Below are 25,269 nucleotides of genomic sequence, written 5' to 3'. Positions count from 1 at the left end.
AAAACAGTAAGGTTCAGAATATCAAGTACGGTTGAGCTACGTGTCGCAACGAAAGACACCACAGCACTTGCTCAAGTGGTAAAAGATTTCATAATTTGAATTTCCATCTTTCATTGAAAGTACTTTGTAGTGCCAAGTGTTGAGGCAATTAATTCCATTGACAGAAAGCAGCATTTTTTTTCTTTCCAAGTGAAACCCATGTATATTTTTGGACCATCAACATATTGTTAGTGACTAAACTAACGTTCAGTGGACTAACATTCACCACAAAGGATTCTTTTATTCCCAATATTATATACGTAACTGCTATTAATATTATCAACATATGTTGACTCAAGTAGTAAAAAATTTAATTTTTTAAGTAAAAATTTAATTTTAAATTTTATAAATAAAAAATAAATTTTAAAATAATTTATTATTTTTATAAAATTTGATCCGATTCAATTTTAAATTAATCAAATTTTAAAAAAATTATCGAACACCGAAAATTTCAAACAAAAAAACCTACTCCTAGTATTAATCTAAGACAAATGCCAGAAATGGTAACTGGAAGGATGATGGTATATTTGACTACAACTAGAAACAAATGATTTTTGAAGTTTGATGTATTTATGCTTCCTTTTTTGTTTTTTTTTTCTAATCACTGTGAATGGTATTAGAACCATTATTGAGCTAATATTATTGTCAACCCAAATAACACAGCTCTGCAAGCTGAGGTTGAAATGGACTTACCTTCGTCAGCCTCACGGTCAAGGCTCGGCCGTAGAAATTTGGAATTGAGACGTGCTTCAATCGCAGTCCTGGAGATCCTATGACTCCGTCACATAAGATACAAGAATAGCCTTAACACATAAAATTCAATTTCTTTTATGCCCCTCTGCTTTTTCTTCCCCTCCAGAGTCCAAGATTTCATGACCTGCCCAATGCCCCTGCAGTCTCTCTCTCTGTATCTTCGTCTCCGTCTCTGCCTGTAATCTTTCTTCCCTCCAGAGGCATAGCCTTCATTCAATGAAACCCAAAGGTTAACCATAACCAAAACCCTGCACTTTTTTTTGTCTTTCTTTCTTTGTTTTTGCCTCTATCTGTGCTTCAAAGTCTTTTCAACTTTCAATAATTTGGAATCCCTCCTTTTTCCAATTATTTTCCGTTTTTGGGGGTAAGGTGATTTTGGCGTGGTTTTGCGCTGACTAACTCTTGTTTCCTTTCTTGTTAATGCCATCTGAGCTCCCTCCTTTTTAACCCTCTCAACTCTTTGCTACAAGCTAAAGCTGGAAGGCTTACCCTACCTACTTTGTTTCTTGGCTTGGATTTCGGCTCTAAAATCCCAACACTTTCTCTCTCTCTCTCTCTCTCTACCTTGTTTTGTGCGGTTTCTTTACTTGACACCCTATTTCTTTTCCCTGATAAAGGACATGATCCATCTGTAGGTTCTAACAACTGAGCATTGTCCAATTCCATCGTTTTACGGGGGTCTTAGGCGTTCGGTTACTTTTCAGTCTTTACACAGCTGGGTCTAAAGGGGGCTATTCACTCATCAAAAGCTTTAAACTTTGCAGTTTTAGCTAATGTGAGAAAAGGGGTCAAGTTGACTCCTTTGAGGTACCCTGAAATCAAAATGTCTGAGAATGATTATAATTTTGTGGGTTGGGAGGAACACATTATATGCCAAGAGCGTGGTAACCGTGTAGTTCACTTTTACTTGAAGGAAGCATCTGGGATTTTAGTTCTAGCAGTTGTTGGTACGGAGAGGAGCATAAGGCATATGATGTATGTTGTTTCTGGTGAGTTCGTGCAGGCGTATGGCATCCATGGGTTCATCAATGCTAATACTAAATGGCGTGCAAGACGGGAAGTTGTTGAATGGTTGCAGTCGCTGGTATCAATGAATCGTCCCCCGGCAGGTACTTTATTTAACCCCTTCATCCAGAATTGATGGATCTTTCTTTTCAAGTTTTTGTCTAAGAGGGAAAGTAGCAGTAGCAGTTCTTTAATTCTGTAATTTGAACTTGTGCAATGAAAAACTCGAAGTATTGCTGAGACAATTTCCTTATGGAATAGAAACAAATTTGAGAGCCTGAAATACTATGATTGTCAGCTATGGATGGATAACTTTTTTGGATTATTTGATTTTTTGTTGCTCTATTACCTAAAATTGTGAGGTATTGAAGTTTCGAATTTGGTTTGCCTTTGGAGGAAAGGTGTGGCTACCACCATGCTATGCCTTGTTGTATTGGGGCTACGTTTAGATATTTATATTCTTCCTATGGAAAAGATCAGCACTTGGAATAAAGTATGCAAGAATATGGTAGATTCTGCAGTGCTACCAACGTCAAAGTTTTCTTAGAATTTAAAATTGGACATATTAATGCCAAGTACTTTTTAGAGGTTTAATCATTTTTTCTTTGAACTTAGAGGAGGAGTATTGGGTAAGTTTCTCTAGCTGCATGGGTGCAATCTTTTGGGCTGTTTCAGCATGATCATTCTTGTAGTTGCTATTTCCTGTTAAGGACTTAATGAATTTGTAGTTCATATATAGTTCTTCATATTCTACATACAATCAAAAGATGTATGTTTGATTGACTCTAGTTAATATATACATTTGCAATGTCCTCTTGCTTGCTGGTTGGCTCATGTGTAGATGCACAAGCCTTGTCTGAGCCATTCATTCAAAAGTAATATAAGGGTAGACAACATTCTCCATGCTTTTTGGATACATTGATACAGATCTTAATGATATGCCAGAAATTAAGCTTTGCACTATACATACTATTTCTAACAGTGGATGGATGTTCATGTTCTTAATTACTCATTATAAGTTGTATATCTGTGCAAGAATTTTGAGCTTTCCGTAGTGTTAGCTGTTTCTCTCTGTCATATGTCAAGAAGCTCCATTCTCTTTGCTTTATGCAACAAAAGAGGGTTGATCTTAATCAGGTTAATACCAAGATGAATAAGTAGAATCTCACAGGTTGCGTGAGATACAAATATATTTGTGTTAATGTTGCCACTTTCTAGGACTGTTGAAAAAGCAGTCTATGTATGTCTAAAACTGAAAAACCGCAATTATTGGAAATTTGAAATTTGGTTTGCATACAGCATATGATCTCCTTATCACCTTTGTTTTTCTTATTGCCGATGTTTCTGTTGAATTCTTAGTCATAGATGAAAAGCTTAATGATATTAGTTCTAAATGATACTTGCTGCGACTAATGTGAAATCTTTTGAGAAATTCTAATTCTTTTTACAGCAGATTTTCAGATGGATGATTCTATAAGAGGTTTTGGACCTGTTGAAGTATCAACGACTGGCCCTATTGGTTGTCAAACCTGTTTACCACATCAGATGGTATGCATTTCCCTTTAGCGTTTAGGCTATTTTCTAGATTTTCTGTGCTTCTTTATGTCTAGGATTGAAGTTTTATTGTAAATCCAGGTTCTTAGGAAACTGAAAGCACAAAATTCCGATATTGTGTGGTATGGCATTGCTTGGATCTGTGCTAAACAGCTGAAACACTACCCATCTTTTTGCAGGAATGGGACCATCATAACTGTAAGTACCAACATACTGATAGTTATCTCTACATGTAGTGGAAACTTGTTATGGGTTATTGACCTGAATTCTATATTTAAAGCTCTTTCAAATATTCCAGATTTGTTCTCCTCCTATCCCCTTGTTTTTTTTCCAGGTTCACTCTTTTGTGTTTATAATGGCTGAAGAAAGTCACTACCTTGGATACCTGGAAGATATGTATGAGGATAAGAAGGGGCAAAAGAAGGTGAAAGTGCGGTGGTTTCACCACAACCGAGAAGTCAAAGGTGTAATTTGTCAGCTGAATCATCATCCCAGAGAAGTCTTCATCACACCTCATGTTCAAGTTATTAGTGCAGAGTGTGTTGATGGTCTTGCAACCGTCCTGACTCCTAGGCATTATGAGAAATGTCTGGCCATTGTTCCTCATACTTCACAATTGGCTGTCTATATGTGCTTTAGACATTTTAAAAATAACAAGGTGAAGCCCTTCACTCTTACCAAATTACGGGGATACTCTAATCAAGCAATTCTCTCTTCTTTAGATGGACCACTTGTCCCTAAGCAAAAAGGCAAGAACCATAAGTCTCATGAGGAAGATGAGGGAGCATTGACTTTTAATGACCCTGTGAGGGTAACTGGTAAGAGAAATAAAAGTTATAAGGAGCAAGATGGACTTGAAAGTGGTTCTGGTGGTAGAAATACAGTACCAGTCAATGGGAATCAGATTATGAATTGTCAACCATCATATCCAAAGTTAAAATTAAGGTTTTCAAGGAAAATAATGGGTATTGCGTCACAACTCCAATCTCCGTTGTCTTTCAATGCGGATGAGAAAATAGAGCTGCTTTGTCAAGATAGTGGCATTCGAGGCTGTTGGTTTAGGTGCAAGGTCTTGAAAGCATCTCAGACGCATTTGAAAGTTCAGTATGATGATGTGCAGGATGTTGATGGGTCTGGTAATCTAGAGGTAAGCAAATTCCCCAGGGGAAACAGATAATAATGTCAATTATATGGATATGGTGATCTCGAGTTTTTTCAAAAAAATACATTTCTCATATTTATGGAATATATACAGTTTCCTTTTAAACATTATCGTAAATGTGGGAGAAACTGTATGTATATGGCAAGAAGTGAAAAGAAAATTGAGAATACGAGAATGCCATACTTTTGTTGAAGTTTTTGTCTTTTCTTACCCCACTTATCTAGGAACTGTTGTAAAAGAAAAAATGTCTGTATTTTTATAGTTGTTTTTTCATGTAGGAATGGGTCCCTAACTCCAGAGTTGCAACACCTGACAAACTGGGTATGAGATGTCCAGGCCGCCTGACAATCCGGCCTTGTCCTCCCAAGGATAATACTACTACTGATCGTAAATTTGAGATTGGAGCACCAATTGATGTGTGGTGGAGTGATGGATGGTGGGAAGGTGTCGCAACTGGTGTTGGCATCTCTGGTGATGATGACCTGCAAGTTTACCTCCCTGGTATGCTTCATGGCAAGACATTTTGCATTTTTCCTTTAAAAGATTATTTTAAAAAAATGAAATTAAATGCGCATATGTGCTTTACTATGCTCCTAACCATGTAGCATTCATTTTATGCTCATTAGTTGATTATGGTGATTCTCTTTGAATAGGTGAAAACAAGTTTCTGACTGTCCAGAGGGAGAATACCAGAACTTCCAAAGATTGGGTTGATGACAGATGGGTTAATATAAACGGGAGGCCTGACATACTATCTTACCTATCTCCAGATATCAGTCCTAGCATGAATCCCTCGATATGCATGGCTATGGTAGAAGCATCTGGGTGTAGTAGCATTGCAACAATGGAGCACAAGGTCCTCAAGACCTTAAAACTTGAAGTTGTTAAAGAAGAACTGGAATTACCCAATCCAGCCTCACATGATGGTCCAAGAGACATGAATGCAATGAGAGTGGAAAAGAGACCAGATGACAATGATAAACGATGAAAGCAACAAAAGTGGAGATGCTGCTGCTTTTTTGGAGGGGAAAGAGGATTTTGATTATGACGCAATGCTGTCAACAAGAAAGTCATTTTTGGAGGAAGAGCTTGAATCAGCCAAGAAAGAGTATGAAAATGGTTTGGTCAACACGGAGTTTCAACCTAAGAGAGTGGGGGAGACTCGACGGTACTTCTTTGGATTGCTGTAAGTAACGTCGAACTGTTGGTATAGGCAAATGTGAAGGATGATTCTCTAGTTTCTTTAGGGAAAATGATAGTTTTATAGTAAAATAGGTTTAGAGATCAAAATCAGGTCAAAATTATACCAGGTTAAGAGTTTACTAGCACAACATCCGCCCCCCGGTCAAAATTTTTTTACTTTATCCTTTTTTATTTATCGGTTTTGTATTATAAAATTTATTTCATTAAAATAGTGAAAGGTAAAAAAAAATTAAATAAGGGTGATATGTAAATATTTTAATTGATTTTTTTCTCACAAAATTTATTTGATTAAAAGAATAAAAATAAAAGTGAAAAAAATTAAAAATTAAAAAAAGAGCTTATAAGGTATGTTAGGGGGATATTTTCGCTGAGTTGAAAATATTAATTTTTTAAATTAAATGTTAAATAATAATTTTATTAATATAATATATAAAATAAAATAAATAACAAATTTTATAGTTTTATATATATTTTTTGAAATGCGTTATTCTAAACACGTTTTCATTTCAATGTTATTTTTCTAAAAAGATTAATAATAATAAAAACTAGTCTGCGGCTTGGCACTCCAGGTCATGTAAATATAAAACCTTCTAAGTGCAGTTAACCAAATGTCAGCTCTCCTGAATTGTAATAAAATACAAGAAAAATCTTGAAATGTACATTACAAGCTTATAAAAGTAAGAGTTCAGATAAAAACAGTATATACAATTGTAGCTGTAATTGGTTAATGTAAACCATAGGAAGATGCATGCGGAAAATTTATAGACAAATGATTTTGATTGTGAGGTTAAAAAAAGTTACCAACTTCAAATTTTTTAAATAAAAATCTGTAAAATAGAAAATTTGTATTCATATTAGAAAACTGCATGAAATTCAAAGGATAGATGTATTTTTCAAAACTATAAATTTGGTCCTACTAATCTAATAAAAAGGTCAACATAAGAAAAAAAAAAAAAAAAACCCATAAATACTTCTATGACACTTTGCACAGAACTTACTCGTTCAAATTCCATAAAACCAAAATAGAATCTTCTTAATGAAATACAAGAAAATATTAATTGAATATATTGTCAAAATTTAACACATTGAAAAATGAATCAACATTTACCTTCTGTCCTTGAATTTGAAAGCCACCACTCTTACCAATGCACACGAAGCTTCCATTTTTCAAAACACTCTCAAGAATCAAATTATCATCCGATATAAAAAATAATAATAAAAAATTGCTTCAATTCAGAACTAAAGATTTCATCTCCCCTAATATAAATCCAAGCCTCTTTGGCAAGCAAATGTGCTACCTTGTTTGCTTCCCGCTTAGTGTGCATATATTCCTAAGATAAGGAGGTTTTCAGCCTAAACTTAGCTTCATTTATTAGATTCCCAGCTAAAGATAAATCATCATCCTTCTATACGATTTGTTGTATAACCCCCAGGGCGTCGCCCTTGATTTGAGTTCTTTGGAATCCCATTTCTGCTGCAAAAATCAATGCCTCCACCGCTGCCCTGGTCTCAATCGTAACAGGGTCCTTATATCGTCGAACCTGCTCGTGCATGGCACCCAGTACCTGTCCATCGTGGTCTCTGGCCACTACACCTATCCCTCCTATCCTATCCCTGACGTTAAGTGCTCCATCAAAGTTTTAATCTTATTTGGAATGTTTGTCCCCCATATTCTGTCCCAGGCCTCGTTGCGTTTCCACTGATTACCTCTTGCTTTTTTACCATTTGTAACCAATATTCGCTTCTAACAGAATATCTTCCATCCTTGCTATAATGCCACACTAAAATATCATGGGTCCGGATGTTACTTAGTGGGATGGCCTGGATGTTTTCAACAGTATCACTCGTGAAAAGTGCCAGTTTAAAGTAGTCCCATTCCTTTGTGTAAGAGTTTATAAGGTCACTTACCTTCATGTCCCTTGCATATCCAGATGCATGTGGACGGGGACCAAAACTGCCATTCTTGGGTATCCAAGGATCATCCCACACCCTGAAGTTGGTTCCATCTCTCACCCTCCATCTTAACCCTCGTTGCAGTAATTCTCAACCCATATAAATGCTTCTCCAGATGTAGGATGGTGTTGTCCCCACACTAGCTTCAAAAAAAGTTGAATTGGGAAATACTTCTCCTTCATCACCTTATAAACCAGGGATGTGTTGTTAACCATTAGGCGCCATCCCTGTTTAGCTAATAGCGCCGAAAGTTTCCTTAGCCCTAAACCCCAAGCCTCCATTCCTCTTTCCATTGCACATCTTTCCCCACGCTAACCAATGAGTTCCATTCTTTGCACTTCCCCTCCTCCACCAGTAATTACTCATCACCGTATTCAGTTCATAGCACAACTCTTTTGGGAACTTGAAACATGACATTGCAAATGAAGACACCGATTGTAGTACTGCTTTAATGAAGATTTCTTTTCCCCCACCACATATCCATTTCTGACTCCAGCTGTGTACCTTTTGTTTCGTTTTTCCTATTATTCCCTTGAAAGCTTTCTTCTTTTCCCTCCCAATTATCATTGGCAATCCAAGATACTTTTCTGGATTGGTTGTGACCGAACATGTTCTTGACCATCTCTTGCTTTTCTGTATCAGTATTCCTGCTGAAAAACAATCTCGATTTCTCATAGTTGATTTTCTACCCTAAACCTTCTTCATATAACTTTAACAAGTGTTTCACCTTTTCCAATTCTGTCTAGTTTGTTTTGATGAACAACAGACTGTCATCTGTGAAGAAGAGGCGAGTGATTTTGGAAAACTGTCATCTGTGAAGAAGAGACTGTCATCTGTGAAGAAGTTTGTTTTTTCAAAAAGAGGGTGAGAAAAATCAAGAGAAGATTTCATCTGCACTGATGCCACTAGTGGAGCATTTTGCTCTTATTTTAAGAATAAAGTCAAATTACTCATATGGTGTAGGTGTTGGAGGGATCACATCTACCTTTCAAGAAAAAAAGTCACATTATTGCATAAGCTGAGGCCAAGGTTTCAAATAGCGGTCGGATAGCGGTATCGCGGCCGCTATTTCGCAGTCGCGCCACTATCCGCCATCACTATTGGAAAAAAAATAGAGGAGAATTTGAATCTCGTCTATAGCGGATGAATTGCAACTGTGAATTGTGATATAACGGTGAATAGCGGCAATAGCGGTCCATTATTGTTTGCTATTGCCGCTATTCTTATTTTCATTCAAAAAGTAAAAAAAAAATCATTTGATTTTGTTTAAAAATTTAAAATAAAAACAACAAGAAAGAAAATAAACATCAATTTACAAATTCAGAAAAAAAAAAAACCCACAAAACTTAAACTTTCAAAAAAATCAATTCTCTCAAGTTCAACTTCAATCAAAATCAAATTTATGCAATTTAAAGTAAACAATTAATTCAACACTCAAATTATCTTTTTTTTTTTAATTTTTAAATTTACCATGATTTTGTGTGTTTGTGATTAGATTAGGCTATGTTACATTAATAAAAGGAAGCAAGAGTTGCTGAGACTTAAAATAAGAGACAAGAGATGAGAGTGAAACTTGAGGTTTACAGAAGCAAGCAGATAGCACACACTAAATAAAAGAGAACTGAGAGATGAAGATGAAGGTTTGGAGGAAAAAAATTATTGAATGCAAGGTGAAAGGATGAGAAGTTGTGTGAGTCTGTGCAATTTAGTCAAGAGACAAGGAAAGTAGACTTGAGGTTATTATTGTTGAAAATCACCCATAACATGGAGGCTGTCAAGTTTGATTTACTGTAAGTTCATAAAAAACAATTCTTTTGACTCATAAATAATAATGCTCTTACTTAATTTATGAATACCTAATCATTTATTATTTGATTTATGCATAATATAGTTCGATAATAATTTGATGAGTACGGTAATTAAATAATTAAATATATTATTCATTATGATTATTTATTTTTCACATATTTATTTATCTCTTTTTATTTTTTAATTATCATATAAATAATTTTTTAAATATGAATATTTTACTATAAATATTTTTTCTTAAATAAATAAAACATATGATATAATATAAATTACTTTAAAAATCATAAAATAAGAGGTTTTATGATTAATAATTAAAATTATTATATTTTATAGCAAGTTGAGCAAAATTTAAAAAAATTCACGACCGTAATAGCCGTAATGACCGTGAAGATCTCTGTTATATCCGCAACCGTGACAAATGATGCGACCGAAAACGTGACCGTTACCGCAATTTAAATCCCTGACTAAGGCTATAAAGAAACATGTAAAGAAAGAGGTTGAAAGGCTTACTAAGATCACAAAAACAAAAAAAAAACAAAAAAAAAAAAAAAAGAGGCCAACATCGAACTTAAAAAAAAATATGGAAGTTCAATGTCAAAAACTTATGGCTCAAGGTAAGGCTATTGAGAAATAAACTATGGAATTAAAACAAGTGAAAGACATATTTGCACATTTGGCGGGTGAAGGACTAATTTTTAGTATGATATCCAATGCATTTACATCAAATTCTCCAAGTAATGATGTAAGTACAATAATCAAATAATTAATGTCACTTATTAATATTATAATAACAATTATATAAGGTAATTTTTTACTGTTCATTGATTTATTTTTTTTCTTATTTTTATTTGTTTTGTAGGAAAATAATGAAGAATAAACTTTATTGGGATCAGCTATGGACTTCTAGCTTAGATTTTCACATGTACATTATCATATTTGTAGACTAAATTTTTTTTTTTAATAATTATTTAGTGTTTTAGTAGAAAAATACTAGTACAGTTTTATTGATAATTGTATTTTGGATATTACTTTGGATTTAAAAAATTAAAAATGTGATATATATATTTTGGTATTTTATTTATCATTATAGTTATCATTTTTTTTATTTTTAAAACAGATGTGATGACCGCATTTTTATGTCATTATAATTATATTTTATTTTGAAATAACTTTTTAGTGACTATTATTTTGTAATTACAAATGCAATTTTTTGTGATAATTTACTTTTTATAATCACTAATGATTTTTTTTATTAATTAACAAATTTTGTTGTGACAATAACTAATTTATTAGTGACAATAATTATTGTAAGAAATAATTTTAATATTTGTGATATAATTCATTCGACATTATTTCAATGAACACTGGTAAAGAAAAATTTCTCACTAAAAAAAATAACACGAGTGACTATAATTTTGTAACTATTGCTATATTTTAAAGTCAATATTATCGTCACAATAAAACATGTTATTGTGACAACTTTTTTCATCATTATTTTAATTTTTTAGCATTAAAAAAATTGTTATAATAAAATGAACTATTGTAACAACCTATTTTAATCACATATTCTAATACTTTCGATATTAAAATTTATGTAAAAAAAAAATATTATTGCAGTTACTTAATAAATATCATCATTAATACAATAATAACGGAATTACTTGTGACAACTCTAAAATTGGTTACCATAAATTTTAGTGACTAAAGTTTATTTTTTTTAGTGACAATTTTTTATCCACTAAAAATATTATTCTTTGTAGTGAATATCTAACTTTAATAAAGAACAAATATAATAAAATGTCAATCAAGCAAGCACAGAAAAAAAAAAAAAAAAAAAAAACACTGCATATACGCTTATCACATACTTATTTGAGTTCTATTTTCAAATGCTCGAGGATCGGAAGGAAACATAAGTTTCCGTTGAATTTCATACCAACATTATGAAAATAATGATAATAAGAAAGTAAGGGTCATAAAGTATCAAAAATGTCTTTGATCTCATACTTACTAAACAAGTAGCGACAGATACTAAACAGAAAACCTAAAACAGATCTAGCATACTAAGAAGATTATAAACCAAAATAATACATGTAGGACCTCTAATATAAGTTGAAAAAACTGAAATAAAAAAAAATAACATGCCACATAAAATTTGAAAAAAATTTTCTTAAGATAATCACTTACTTGTAGAAGTCCTCTGTCAAAGCTTTTTCTTCTTCTAGGTTCCACCTATTGCTTTTTCTCTTTCTTGCCTACTTTGGATTACACACTCTTCAACGGAGAACAAGCATTATCTTAGGACTGGGTAAACAACATCTGTTTGAAAATCTGGATTTCCTTCTTACGAAGTCATCAATTGAACCCTCCCACTGTAAAGATAATCAACACATAAGATGAGACAAATGGAAAGACAAAACATAGCAAGTTTGACAAATGGAAAGACAAAATTTTAAACATAAATATAAAATATATATAACAAAATAAACAAATTTAAATTTAAAAAACAAAAAAAAAATTATATTAGAATGTTTAAGAAATAAAAGAAAACAGTATGGTATTATGATCCAAAGCTTCCAACTTGAGCTTGCAATTTCCCACTACAACAGGAAGGTCCAGTCTCCGATTGGCGAAATAATGTGATCAATCTCGCTGTAAGATGTGATCCAAATAATATTGCGATGAGATTGAAGGACAAGAAGGTGCTTATGACGTTTCGACCAAATCCAAATGAGGCAAAATCTACACAGAAAATACGAGTTAATTCATTCATACACACATTCTTGAGTCCCACTTGGAATGCAATGGACGCTAAGTGGTGGTGCAATTATTATGAATAATTGTGCCCTCAACAGTTTTGATATCCAAATAATGTTGTAATGCGTTAGGATTTTCCTAGTTTGCTCATTGAAGCTAAAGGTTTCAGTTCATCCCAATCACAACTTCTTTACTTTTTTTTTTCTCACTTTTCTCCCCAAAGTAACATCTTTTAACTTTTCTTTTTCTATTTTTTTATTCTGATTTTTTATTTTTGCTCCAATTTTGAGTTTTTTATTTAAAAATTATAAAGCAATTTTTTTACTTTAATATAAAAATAAATATTATTATACAATAAATTAATTAATAAATAAATCATTTTTAATTTCTCTATTAATAAAAATATTATTTGATTTTAAAATAATTTTTTATTTTTTATTAATTTTATAAATATTAAATAATTTAAAATTTTTTACATACAAATTTTAATAAATTTTCTTAATATTTATTTTATCTTTTCACTATAATTCATTTCACCGTCACTGTTTTTTTTATATTCAAACATATATTACACCATTAATTTTAATCTCACTATTATAATAACTAATATTACCTTTATCATTGTTTTCAATCTTATTAAAACATATATTAACATCCATTTAAATGGACCCTTGGACTAAAAAAAATAAAAACTTTTGGATTGTAGATTAATCATGAGTTAATAAAATCCGTAATCATTAAACTTTAACTCAAATTTTACTTTGATCCTTAAACTTTAAAAAATTTTAATCAAAACTCTAATTGCCCAAAGTTATCTTTTTTTAGTCTTTTCTTCTACTGAACCATCTAAATTAATGGTAAATACCAATTAACATCACGTGATAATATCAACTAGCATCGCACATGACAAATGAAAGATCAAATTAAAATGTTCTCAAAGTTTAAAAATAAAAAATAAAACTATCTCAAAATTTTATATATTTCATACATGTTTTATAAAAATATTAAATTTAAAATTATATTTGCATTTTTTTGTTATAATATAACTTATTAGATAGATTTTTATTCTAAATAGAAAATAGATATTCAAAAATTAAAATTGAGTTAAAATTTTCAAAATTTTTTTTAATTTAATACATTTATAAATTTTTATTAAAAATATTATTTTACTCATAAATCATAATAAAACATATTATTTTTTGTCCAAAAAATTTATTTTTTACAATATTAAATATCTTTTATTTTTTAAAAAATATATTTTATAAAATACGTTTTATAAAAAATAAAAAATAAAAAATGTTTTAAATTATATTTTTTATTTTATACGAATATAAAATTTTTATATTTTTGAATAGATTAATAAATCTATTTTTGAAAATGATCTAAAACTTTTTACGTAATATTTTAACATAATATAAAGTTTTTATTTAATTTCTTAAACCGAAATAAAAATTTTTACTTAATTTTTTAAAAATGATAGGTAATTTTAACAAAATTATTTTAAAAATTTCAACTTAATTTTAATTTTTTTAAAATCTAGTTTCTAATAAAATATTATTTTATTGATGAATCATATCATAATAAAAATTTAAAATATTTTAAATTATAATATTTTATAACATTTGTTTGAAATGTATAAAAATCAATTTTTCTTGAATTATTTTTATCTTTTCCTTCATTTATTTATTATAAAATTATTTAAAAAAGGAAAATAAAAAAGATATTTAATATTTTAAAAAATATATTTTATGGATAAAAATAATATTTTTATTATGATTTATGAGTAAAATAATGTTTTTACTAAAAATAATTTTTTTGTTTTTAAAATGATATTGAATTTTTTAAAAAATAAAATTTTAATTTAATTTTAATTTTTTAAAAAACTATTTTTTATTAAAAGCAAAAAGCATAACTATTAAATTATATTATAACAAAAAATATAATTTTAAATTTAATAATTTATAATATATATATATATGAAGTATATAAAATTTTGATATAATTTTGTATTTGATTCTTAAACTTTGAGATAATTTTATTTTAACTTCTAATTTATTATGTAAGATGTTAAAACAGTATATCAATTGATATTTATCATCAATTTACATGATTTTATAAACGAAAGAATTAAAATAAAACAACTTTTGATAATTAAAGATTCAATTAAAATTTTTTAAAATTTATACTCCAAAATAAAATTTTGGCCAAAGTTCAAGAATTACGGTACTATTCTCTGGAAACAAAATTAAGACCTTTACAACGAGAAAAATGAAAATGGAAGAGAAGCCTACTTTTCCTTTTGTCAGTGCAAGGACAGGGAGCTTGGGCAGAACCAGCAGGATTCACGGTGGGCTGCACAGTGGAATCCAATGCTAATTGAAGCAAGGCTAGCTTCATCGTGGAACGTGCCTCCCCCAGATAAACCTTAATATGGTGCAAGGCTTCATCTAGAGTATTGATCTGCAACAAGCTCTGAGAGGCGTTGGGATCCCAAAGAGCGGATTCGATGATGTATTTCCATTTGAATAAATGACGACAAAGAAGCTGGCTAGGCCTGAAATCCTCTAAATTTCGAATTCGGGACCTCCAAATCCGCTGAACGGCGTCGGAGAAGCAGGGCCAAAAGAGAGGCAAAGCCGTGAGGGTGCAGTGGACAGCGATGGCTAAAACGGCAGCCCGCATGGAATCGGAGACAGGGAGGCCTTGTTGGCGATCGGGTTGTTCGATGATCTAGAGGGAATCAAGAATGCCCTTGGGGACGGAGCCATTGGCTGTTCGTTCCTCAATGGACTGGAGGATGGAGGCTTTGTTGAGGAGACAGAAGGTGCAGCAGTCATCTTTCTTTTCTTTTAGGTTGTTTGAGGGTGAGTTTGGAATCAATCGCATCCCCAGCGAGAATCCAGTTATAATGAAAAGATGTGCCCACAACAGCATTTAAATCCAAATAGAATTGCGCTGAGGTTCGATTTCTATCGATTTTTCACTGGAATTTGAGGTTTTAGTTCATAGCCACCACAACTTCTACATTTTTTTTTTCATTTTTCTCCTTTTAAGTTCAGAAATTTTAACTTTTCTTTTTTTTTATTTTTATTTTGAGTATTTTATTTAAAAATTATAAAATAATTTTGTTAATTTATTATAAAATAAAATTTATTATATAATAAATCAATTAATAAATAAATTTTATTTTTATATAATAAATAAATAATTATTTATTAATAAAACTAATATTTGATTTAAAAATAATTTACTAAAATTTTAATAATTTATTAAATTTATAAATATTAAATAATTTAATTTTTTTATTATATATTATTTTTAATCAATGTTCTTAATGATTTTTTTCTTAATGAATTTTTAAGTTTCGAAAGAAAAAATAATTTAAAGAAAATGATATTAAAGAAAAATGTATAATTTTTTTAGTTTCTTTGATGTACAGAATATAAAATAAATGAATAATTTTTGAGTTTCATTGATGTAGAAAATATAAAATTTTTTTTGTTTGATTTAAAAGAATGTAATGTTATTTAATAAAAAATTTTATTATATTATTTTTTTATGATAAGTGAACAACATGCGATATTAATAACAAGTTATTCATGAATAATATATTATTTTTATTGAAACTAAATAATTTAAAAAAAAATTATATTTTTAATAAATATAATTTTAAAATCTTAATTACTATTTTTATGTTGATTTTATAAGTAATAATATTAAATAAATGTATTTTAAATTTTATACATAATAATATTAAGTTAAAATATTTTATGTTTTATTTTAATTTTATTATTAGTAGTAATATTCATTACGTTTTTATCTTAAAGTATGATTTTTATTAAAAATTTTAAAATTTATAAAATAAAGTTTTAACATTCATTATATATTTTTTATTTTAAAAACATGATCCTTATTAGAATTTTAAAATTGTAAAAAAAAAAAAATTCGACGTCCATTATTTTTTGCTTATCTTAAAAACACAATCTTTGTTAAAATTTTAAATTTTTTTTAAAAAACTTTTAGCATGTATTGTATTTTTTATTTTAAAAATTATATTTTTGTTAAAATTTTAAAATTTCGAAAATAAAATCCTAACATCAACTACATTTTTTTTATCTTAAAACTCCATTTTTCTTAAAATTCTAAAATTTTGAAAATAAAATTTTAATATCCACTATATTTCTTAACTTAAAAACATGATTTTTATTAAAATTTTAGAATTTTAAAAATATAATTTATCTTTTAAATCTCAATATAATTAATATTTAAAATAATATTAATTCAAATAATTTAATATTATTTAAAAATACACATATGTTAACAATTATTGTATTTTTATTAAACAATTTCAAATCAATTGTACAAATTAAATACAAATTTAATCCTAATGAATAAGAATTCAATACAAATAAAAACTGAATTAATTTTATATTTATTGAAAAATAAAATTTAAGCAAAGGCATTACAAGGTATCATAAGATGAAATTTGAAATGCTCTATGCATTTTAGTTCGGATCTTGATTTATCATGCAATTTTTTTATCGTTGAAGAACAAAATAAATCATAAAACCCATTTATCCAAGGCAGAAATTAAATAAAATTTGCTTTTCATCAAAAATCGTAAAAAACTTCAAAGAGAAAAATTTATGATTCAATGTAATTTTTTCATTTCTGGACATTTTTGAAAATTTTCGAAAGTCTCAAAAAATCACGTTACAAGAACCAAATATAAAAATCACATTACAAAAAAAAAAGATTTAATTCATTATCAATCTATAAATTCTATTTATATATTATCAATTAATGAAATGATATTACTTCATTAATAAGTAAATATTAATCTTTAAAATAAATATAAAACAATTAATTTTTTTTTTTAAAATTAAAACTTCTCCATATTTAAAAGTACTATAAGCTCTATTACTATTTTGTTTCATTTCTGTGGCTCTAAAAAATAAAAATGATGGTATCGATTACAAAGGCAGTAATAAACTTAGTAGTAGCAGTAGCCGCTAAACATGGATGTAATGTGATGTTACGGCGGAGCAATCCCCTTCTTCACCAGCATATCATATACTCTATCGGTCTTGCTTGCTTCGATCTTGAACAAGCCTTGAGCATCAGCTTTCTTAGTAACATTGCCATTGAAGATCTCTTCCGACATAATCTGTAGCATCCTCAGATAAATAGGTGGCGGTAACCGAATCTCACTGCACAGCCGCTTCTCCTGTCATCAATCCAACACAAAAACCGTCAACAAATACACTTCACTCAAGTTCAAGAGTGCATGCAGATTGCAAGCAAACTCCTGCATCAAGGCTAAGGATATCAACACCCGCTAATAAACAACCCATACTGTAATTTACGAATGCCATTGTTTAAAACCAAGATGAAAATCTAGTAATTACAGAATAATATTCTTACAGTTTCAGATAGTAACTGGGTTTCAGCGAAACCCATTATGTCCAAATCATTAGCATAGCTTGAAGAAGCTTGTGCTGTTGGTCTTGAATTTGAGTCCTTGCCTACAGACTCTGAAGCCATGAGCGAGTTTGGGGCTCTCTGGCCACTTGGACCACCCTGGGCACCATCTTTTGCTCTGTGACAACTCTCTTCAGCTTCCCTTTTCCTTTTGTGTTCAAGATATCTATCTGCCTCAGCTGATGTACGACAACCGGCTGCTTGGGCTTCCTGCATATAATTATTTCCAGTGACAAAAATCAAAGACCATATTATGAAAATTACATATTTAAATGAGGTAAAGGAAGGAAGAAAAAGTGGCCAAGCAGAATACAGGGTTATAAAGCAGCTATACCAGGAAGGATTAATACCTTAAGTTCTTCAATTCTTTTTAAGGTCCGGTGCTCAGCAATAATAGTCTGAAGCAATTCCTTGTGTTCTTCCTTCGAATGAAAGCGCATAAAGACATCATATCGTCGGCAAAGTGCCCTCTCCTCAGGTGATAGGTCCTTTTCAAAAGGATTAGGATATAACAAATTTCTTTCCAGTATGAAATCCTTTCTACGCTTCCTCTCATCCAGTCTGGCAGTAGAATTATTTCAAATATGAGGTAGAAAATGCATTGCACATATCTTCCTATTAACTAATATCAGAAACGGTTTTTTTTTCCTGGATGAAAAATCTAAAAGGGAATCAATTACATCACAACAGAACTTCCAAGAGCCAAAATGTACCAAGGCATAAAATCCCTAAACTTTTACTGTATCTTCCAATAACCAAACAGAACTTCCAGCTAAATGAAAGGCCAGCCAAAAACTCATAAACAGAAAATGTTTGGAACATGACTTCATCCCACTAACAAAGTCCGTCCCCAACCCCTTTTTTTATTCTAATGCAATTTTATTCCCGTGTGTTATTATGGGCTTTACTTTTTTACATCTTACAAGTTTACAAGGACAGAATTAACAATCTCTCCAGCATGAATCAAATTACCAAATGCCTACCTCTTTGAATAGATACGCAACACTCGCAGCTTAAGCTCATGCTCTTCCTCAGTATCAGTGTCTTTAAATTCCATATCAGCCAGTAACTGCTCAGCATCATTGTCATACTCTGGATCAAACTCCTGCCTTTTGGGGTTATAACCACTCAACTCAACTAAAGATGGACCATCGTTTCCCAAAGAATTTGGCTTCTTTCCCCCAAAATTTCTGTCAATTTGAGGATCTACAAGACAATAATAACAATGAGCTAAATACTGGCATTGCAATATTAATATTATGATTATGGTTCCACCCTCATATAAACTGGACTGGCAGAAAACAACAGATGCCAATGTTAAGCAAGCATCATATAGATGTGCCAACAATAGTTTGTCATGTTCTCTGGAATGTGAATAGAGAATCAGGAGACAGTCTTTCAGAATGCAACTTTGACATAGACTCAGACAGCAGGAAACTCATTAGGATGACGACATTAGCCTTTGATTTATTGGGTCATTAGTGCAAACGAGGTCATCATGCCTACCTGATGGTACCAGAAGTTTTTAAACTGTATAACATGTATGAAACTACGAATGACTCAGCTGCACATGCGCTATATATTAGTGGAATAATGATAGTAAAACGGAACTGAGAGGAAGTAAAAGATATTAGACCTTCCATTTTAACATTGCCATCTTTAACCTGGGCCATGTTTGATGCCTTCTTAACAGCTGCTGATGCTGTACTGCTACTGCTAGAACGTACTCCAGACTCTACATCTGAAGTTTGAAGAAACAAGGCAAGGAGCATAAGGATCACAGTGATGACGTTATTTGTGTACATATTGAATAAATCACAACTACCTTGTCATGAATAAATCAAGTATCTTCCAGAAGGAGAAAAAAAAATAAATCAAGGCTCACCTGCATTTAAGGCAGATAGTAATCGGCCGGAACTACTGCCTTCAACTCTGGGTAAATTAATAAAATTCACATAAGAAATAGCATAGGTGAAAAAAAGGATACAAACAGAGAGGAGAATGGTAGTCATACTTGACTCTTGAAGGTGAAAAAGGAGATTCTTCTTTCACTGGAAGCTCCCCAAGCATAGAAGATCCTGAGACACTTGCAAGAAATTAATGATAAGAACAAGCATTAACTGAAGGCATCAAATTATAATCAAGAAAATTTTCTGTAGCACATGTAGCCTGCCTCAAACAATATTCAATCTTGTTAGCTTGTCTAGAGATAAGAAATATTCTACAATGTAAACGCATGATAATTTCAAGCAAAAAGGGAAAGAACATACCATTGAAGATTAGAGAAAGGAGATACGAAAATTGACACTAACCTTTCTCAGCATGCCCTTTAGCCATTGCAAGAAGCTCTTTTCTATTTTTTCCAACAACATGAGACATATCCTTTGAAGAAATAAAGTTGTCAAAGCTTAACTATATCCATCAAAAGGCACAAGTAAAAGGAAATTTGATAGTTTTAAACTCTCATACCGGAAGAGGGAAGAATGGGGACTTCATATAAACATTAGTATAGTGGTCAATGCACTTTTCCTTACTCTTTGTCCCTACATGCTCAGCAACTTCTGCCCAGTTTCCGAGGCCATACATTTCAATTCCCTAGAATTAGAAAAGTTAAAACAGAAACAAGATTGATTTCCTTAGTTATTCCAAATATGAAATACAGGATGGAATAAATCAAGGACTGAACATAACTTTTTTCATTGCTTTAACAATGAGGATGAACATAGAAATACCTCTAGAAGCAATATTTCATCATCTGCATTCCAGTCAAGACAGAAAAGGGGATAAGATAAATTGTCCTGTTAATTAAGACTGTTGTTAGCACTGAATCATAACATAACCAAAGCTACAGCAACAGATAGGTGATGCCAAATAAGAAAGAAAAACTAAAATCAGGAAATAGGAATTGCTTCAATACTGCTAAATGGATGTAAAAGATTTTGATAACAGATTTTCTCCAGCACAGGAAAAAGTTCATCAAAAACCTATTTATTAACGACATAAACCAGCAAAAAAAATTTTTTGACAATTCAATAAGTTATCAGGACAGGAAAAAAATGTTTCCAGAAGGCTTTTACTAACCATGACCCTGTAAGAATGGTTGCTTTTATGGGGTGTAACCTCGGCTCCAACAGAAAAGCACTCTATACACAGGTCAAAATCAGGACACATAGCACACTTGATACGGATATTTCCTGTGATGTCTTTGTTGCAATAATTGCAGTGGTATGAAGCCTTTTTCCCTTCACTAGTTCCTTGACCTAGCTCCAAAAAGGATATAAGAAGGAAAATAAAATGGCAAAAGGTCACAATACCTTGTGATGAAAAAAGAGATTATCTCTGACGGCTTAATAGTTAAGAGTACAATGGTATTCTGAAGAACAAAAGCCTTTTAGCATTTTTAGGAAGGACCAATAATTTTAAAATAACCATAAAATCAACAGTACCATGCCCTCTAGAATCTAGATAGAAGCTAATAATAATATGTATCTTACCATTTATTAGAAGCTTTACGCATACAATGGGCATAGCGCTACTTCGGATAGAATTATGGGTCAAGTTTTAGCAACTCTAGCCAGGTCTCAACTAAAGATAGAATATTGCAAAAAACAATATCAACCAAGTGATATGAAGCATCAACTTTGTTAAGTGTTTGGCTGCACACTCTCTACATTCAGATTCACAGGATCTTTAACCACTTAAGGTCCCACTAGGTCCTGGAAGGAGTGATCTGGAAATTCCAAATATTTAGCAATTTTATTTTTCTCATAAAAATAAAATGCCCACTGTTGTCTCTTGAAACCACTAGTGCACTTGTAGCGAAAAAATTCTATCATTGCCCTGGAAAATGGCCCTTGACACACTCTCCATAGTTGCACTAGTATTAAATTTCCATTACCAGATAAAAACACTGAAATGGTGGTTATCTCATTTTTGCCATATAATTGCCCCATAAAAAGAACTTTCTGCTGCAAAATTCACTCTGGGAGGGATTGCATTTTGAAACTACATAATGGTGGAAAAGTACCTGATGTTGAAGATTCTAAATTTTCTCCAGCAGAGGCATTCTTTTTTCTTCTTGATCTGCAGAACAAAAAAATGGGTACTTAAATGTAGCTCACCAAAAATCCCTCATTACATGATTATACCACAAAAAGAAATGTAAAGAAAAATACTGTCAATCCGACTAAAAATTAATAATTGCACAACCAAAGGGAGGAAAAAGTTGAAAGCTGTCAAAAAAAAAGCAAGGCAACAAAAATGTCCATCCTTTGTCATAAAAATTCACTACCGCAAGAGAAGTTAGATTCTTGTTATGTAAGATGCACCATAAGAAAGAAACCTTATAGTTGATGAACTAACAATCCGGTATAATTAAATTGCAGATTAGATAATGAAATCTATTAACACAACTAGAGGAAAGCAGAGAAAAATTAGTTTCTAACAGCAATTCTGACATATAAGATTGTTGTAGTAAATAAATACATGATAATTATCCCCGATCATAGCCTCTGTTCAAGTTATCACTTTATATTCTGCAATTTTTAGTTGTAACGAATTATGTGAGTTGCATTTCAATCTTGCAACGTATTTATTCGCCAAAATAAACATTTTAAACAGCCCCTGTGCTATTTTTTCAACTCAAAAATGAAGCAACTAAAAATGTAACGGTTCAAACTCAAAGTCTCAAACCAACATGTCTAATTTTTGAAAAGTAATCTTAGCCCTTCACCATGAAAGCTCAAATGCAGATAAATTCTTTAAAAAAAAAAAAGTAATCATAATTTAAAGGCAATGATTCTTGAAAATGGGAAAAGAAAGAAAAGATGGCAAACCTCTGGGTGGGATCCTCATCAGCAGAGTGAAAATTCCCGCGAGAACGACCCATTGAAATTTGAAGTTGAGCGAGTTCGCGTTTACCTGTATAATTAAGCGTTTCTTTTGCTAAATAGCAGCAACATCAGAGCCTGGTATTTACGCAACGGCACTAAACCCTAGTATCTAAGGAAAGTGTGAAACTTTGTCAAAAATTATGGTTAAGTAAGACCAGCTTCCTAAAAGGGGTACTGAATTGGATGGGTTCAGATCAATTTCATAAATCTCTCAGATTTTTTTCAATCTCTTTTCAGGATTTGGAATTGAATGAATTGTGTTGTTATCTTGTTTTAGTTTGTAGCATACTAATACTTAGTATGGATAAAGTAAATTGAAAATACATCAACTCTGCAATTTAGGGATTAATTCCATTATTCATGCAATATATATTTTTTAAGTAATAGAATATTTAATAATTTTAAATTTTAAATTTTATTTTTAAAAATTTTTAGACTATCCTTTCTTTATGAAATAAAAAAAATAAAAAATAAAACACCAAGTAACTTTTCTCTTAGAATTTTCTTCTCTGTTATAATAGTTGATCAGTCAAAAATCTTATAAATTGCTAGTTTGTTTTGGTGTATGTGGTGATGTCAAGAGTTGATGAGGGAAGTGATAGAGGTGGAGTTTAAGAATGAGGCAAAGTTAGAAAAATAAACTTGTGAAAAATAATAATGTATGTATCTATAAAAATAAGTGACGTGAGTAAATAATAAAATTAAAGTGTTACTGTGTGAGGTTGTATTCATTGTAAAATAATGTACACATCAATTATATTTATTGTTTGTTCACGTAAATAAAAAGATGGGTACAAAGTTATTATGGTATCCTGAAAGAAAAGTAATGTGGCATTTCAATTCTTGTAACAAAATACCGTAATTGATATCTGAGAAGAAAAACTTTAGAAAATTTGTTTATTTGATATAACTATCTTGTTTGGCAGTTGATTTATACACATCGAAACTCCATTTTATGCCTTTAACAAACTAATGATGATGCAAAAAAAAGAAATAAGTTAGCTTGGTTTTGACTTTTTTTCTTCGGTCTGGTTCCGATACTTTCCTAAGTTAGAAAGTAGTGGGACTAAACGGCAAGGCTTTTTTGCTTGGAAAAAAACAGCGACGGATTTCTTTCCATATTTCCATTTCTTTCTTTTCCACCATCTGTTTCACGGGTCCACTTACCATCTGAAATTCAAAATGCATCCGAAGAAAACAAAGAAATTTTTTTATAATTGAGATGATTAAATTTTAAATTTTAATTATTAAAATTAATAATTATTATTTTATTTACCTTGATTATGCTATCATGAATAAAAAATAGAGAAAATTTCGTAAGGTTAAATTGAATTAGACTTGAAACTTTCCTGTAAACATGCAAGTATAATATCTATAACAAAAAAAATTAATTTAAATAAAAGAAAAAACTAATACTCCAGTGAGATTTAATACTTTTACATCTTTAATAAAACTGGTTTTTTTTTTCTTTTTTATAAACTTCATGAAAAATGTTGAATTGCGCCTAAAAACCTAAATTTGGATTTTATATTTCAAATCTTTTGATTTAAAATCATGCTTTTTATTTGAATGAATCAAAGATTTATTATTTTTTTTTTAGAAACAAAAATAATTTTAATAATTAGGCTGTATAAAACAATTGTCAAATCCAACTATTTAAAAAGTTCTAGCGGAGGCCAAATCCAACTTTTTCAAAATTATTCCTAAGTAATGATATATTTGGATCCCAAACTACAAATAAAGGTCCATAAATATCATTTGAAATTGAGTGGCCTTCGTCTTTAATGAGTGGTTTAATTACACCTGTTCATTGTTTTAAATTAAAGCAGCAATACACAATTCATAAAAACCAAAGAGAGAAACGGTATCACTATTGGTTAAACTTAAAGCTGCCTTTACTTTTTTATTTATTTATATCTAATTTTATTAATAATAATAAAGTGAAATTAATAGAAATATATTTTATGCATACCTATAGTGTTTTTCCTCTTCTTAGGCTTAGAATTAATGGGAGCCGACGATCCTGCTGGAGGCGTCTCGTTGATTAAATTAGGCCCTGACGTCTGCAGCAGTAGTGTCTTTGAAACTTCCTCATCACCCCCCTCAATTGATATCTCCATAGCAATCAAAGTTGGTGCCGGAGCCATTGGCTCTTGATCACCATCACTTAACTTCGCCTTCTTCCCATCAATGGTGGACTGCATTTCTGAAGAGTCCTCACTGCTATTTGCAGGTGAAGATATTGGTTGCATTACCGGACTACTTATACGAAGTAGAGATAAGAAGTTTGACAATGAGAGTTGTGCGTGAACCAAAATATGTACTAACTTGAACTTTGATGGAAGGTTAATGAAGCAAGAAAATGGAATAAATCTCTTTGATATATATCTTACCTTCTTATAACATATAGGTATAAAAATTTCTAAAAAAGTATAACTTAACGATCTGTTATCACAGAATTTTATTTTCATTAGTGTATAATCATCCATATATTAACCATGTTTTAATGGTTGTTGAACAATGCAGTACAATAATCATTATTATCTTCCCAGAAACGAAAAATGAAAAGAACATAGATTTATTACTCTAAATGCATAATCTGTACCTTTTTCATTTCATTTAATTTGAAATTATTTCCATTTTTTTTTCTTTGATCATGCTTTC

At 30.7% G+C, this 25,269-nt stretch overlaps 3 protein-coding genes across 4 annotated transcripts; 1 reads left to right on the top strand and 2 right to left on the bottom strand.

The window, feature by feature from the left end:
• Positions 1 to 643: 643 nt before the first annotated feature.
• On the top strand, positions 644 to 5,953 carry LOC111275279 (uncharacterized). 2 transcript variants are annotated; one of them, XM_022860505.2, is made up of 6 exons: positions 644 to 1,901; positions 3,248 to 3,345; positions 3,433 to 3,549; positions 3,686 to 4,498; positions 4,792 to 5,014; positions 5,167 to 5,953. In XM_022860505.2, the coding sequence occupies exons 1-6, from the start codon at positions 1,616 to 1,618 to the stop codon at positions 5,499 to 5,501; spliced, it is 1,872 nt and encodes a 623-aa protein (XP_022716240.2). In that variant the 5' UTR covers positions 644 to 1,615; the 3' UTR covers positions 5,502 to 5,953. The 2 variants fall into 2 exon arrangements, with proteins under 2 accessions (XP_022716240.2, XP_022716241.2); XM_022860506.2 differs by having other exon boundaries at positions 646 to 1,901; positions 3,251 to 3,345.
• A 5,498-nt stretch (positions 5,954 to 11,451) lies between these two features.
• On the bottom strand, positions 11,452 to 15,391 carry LOC149511368 (uncharacterized). The gene is made up of 2 exons (XM_089755608.1): positions 14,524 to 15,391; positions 11,452 to 12,217 (listed from the first exon to the last, which is right to left on the bottom strand). Exons 1-2 carry the CDS (start codon positions 14,912 to 14,914, stop codon positions 12,036 to 12,038), a joined length of 573 nt encoding a protein of 190 aa, XP_089611734.1. The 5' UTR covers positions 14,915 to 15,391; the 3' UTR covers positions 11,452 to 12,035.
• A 1,641-nt stretch (positions 15,392 to 17,032) lies between these two features.
• LOC111275278 (transcriptional adapter ADA2b-like) lies at positions 17,033 to 22,945 on the bottom strand. Its single transcript, XM_022860503.2, has 13 exons — positions 22,549 to 22,945; positions 21,741 to 21,796; positions 20,795 to 20,973; positions 20,446 to 20,511; positions 20,183 to 20,308; positions 20,026 to 20,095; positions 19,728 to 19,791; positions 19,599 to 19,645; positions 19,350 to 19,454; positions 18,697 to 18,919; positions 18,064 to 18,274; positions 17,657 to 17,923; positions 17,033 to 17,459 (listed from the first exon to the last, which is right to left on the bottom strand). Exons 1-13 carry the CDS (start codon positions 22,599 to 22,601, stop codon positions 17,268 to 17,270), a joined length of 1,659 nt encoding a protein of 552 aa, XP_022716238.1. The 5' UTR covers positions 22,602 to 22,945; the 3' UTR covers positions 17,033 to 17,267.
• Positions 22,946 to 25,269: the final 2,324 nt, after the last annotated feature.

Source organism: Durio zibethinus, chromosome 26, assembly GCF_047325235.1.
Source record: "Durio zibethinus cultivar Kanyao isolate XHJ-2024 chromosome 26, ASM4732523v1, whole genome shotgun sequence".
In the NCBI taxonomy this organism is placed as follows: Eukaryota; Viridiplantae; Streptophyta; class Magnoliopsida; order Malvales; family Malvaceae; genus Durio; species Durio zibethinus.
The sequence above is the reverse complement of the archived record's forward strand: the minus strand, read 5'-3'. Positions and strand labels throughout refer to the sequence as shown.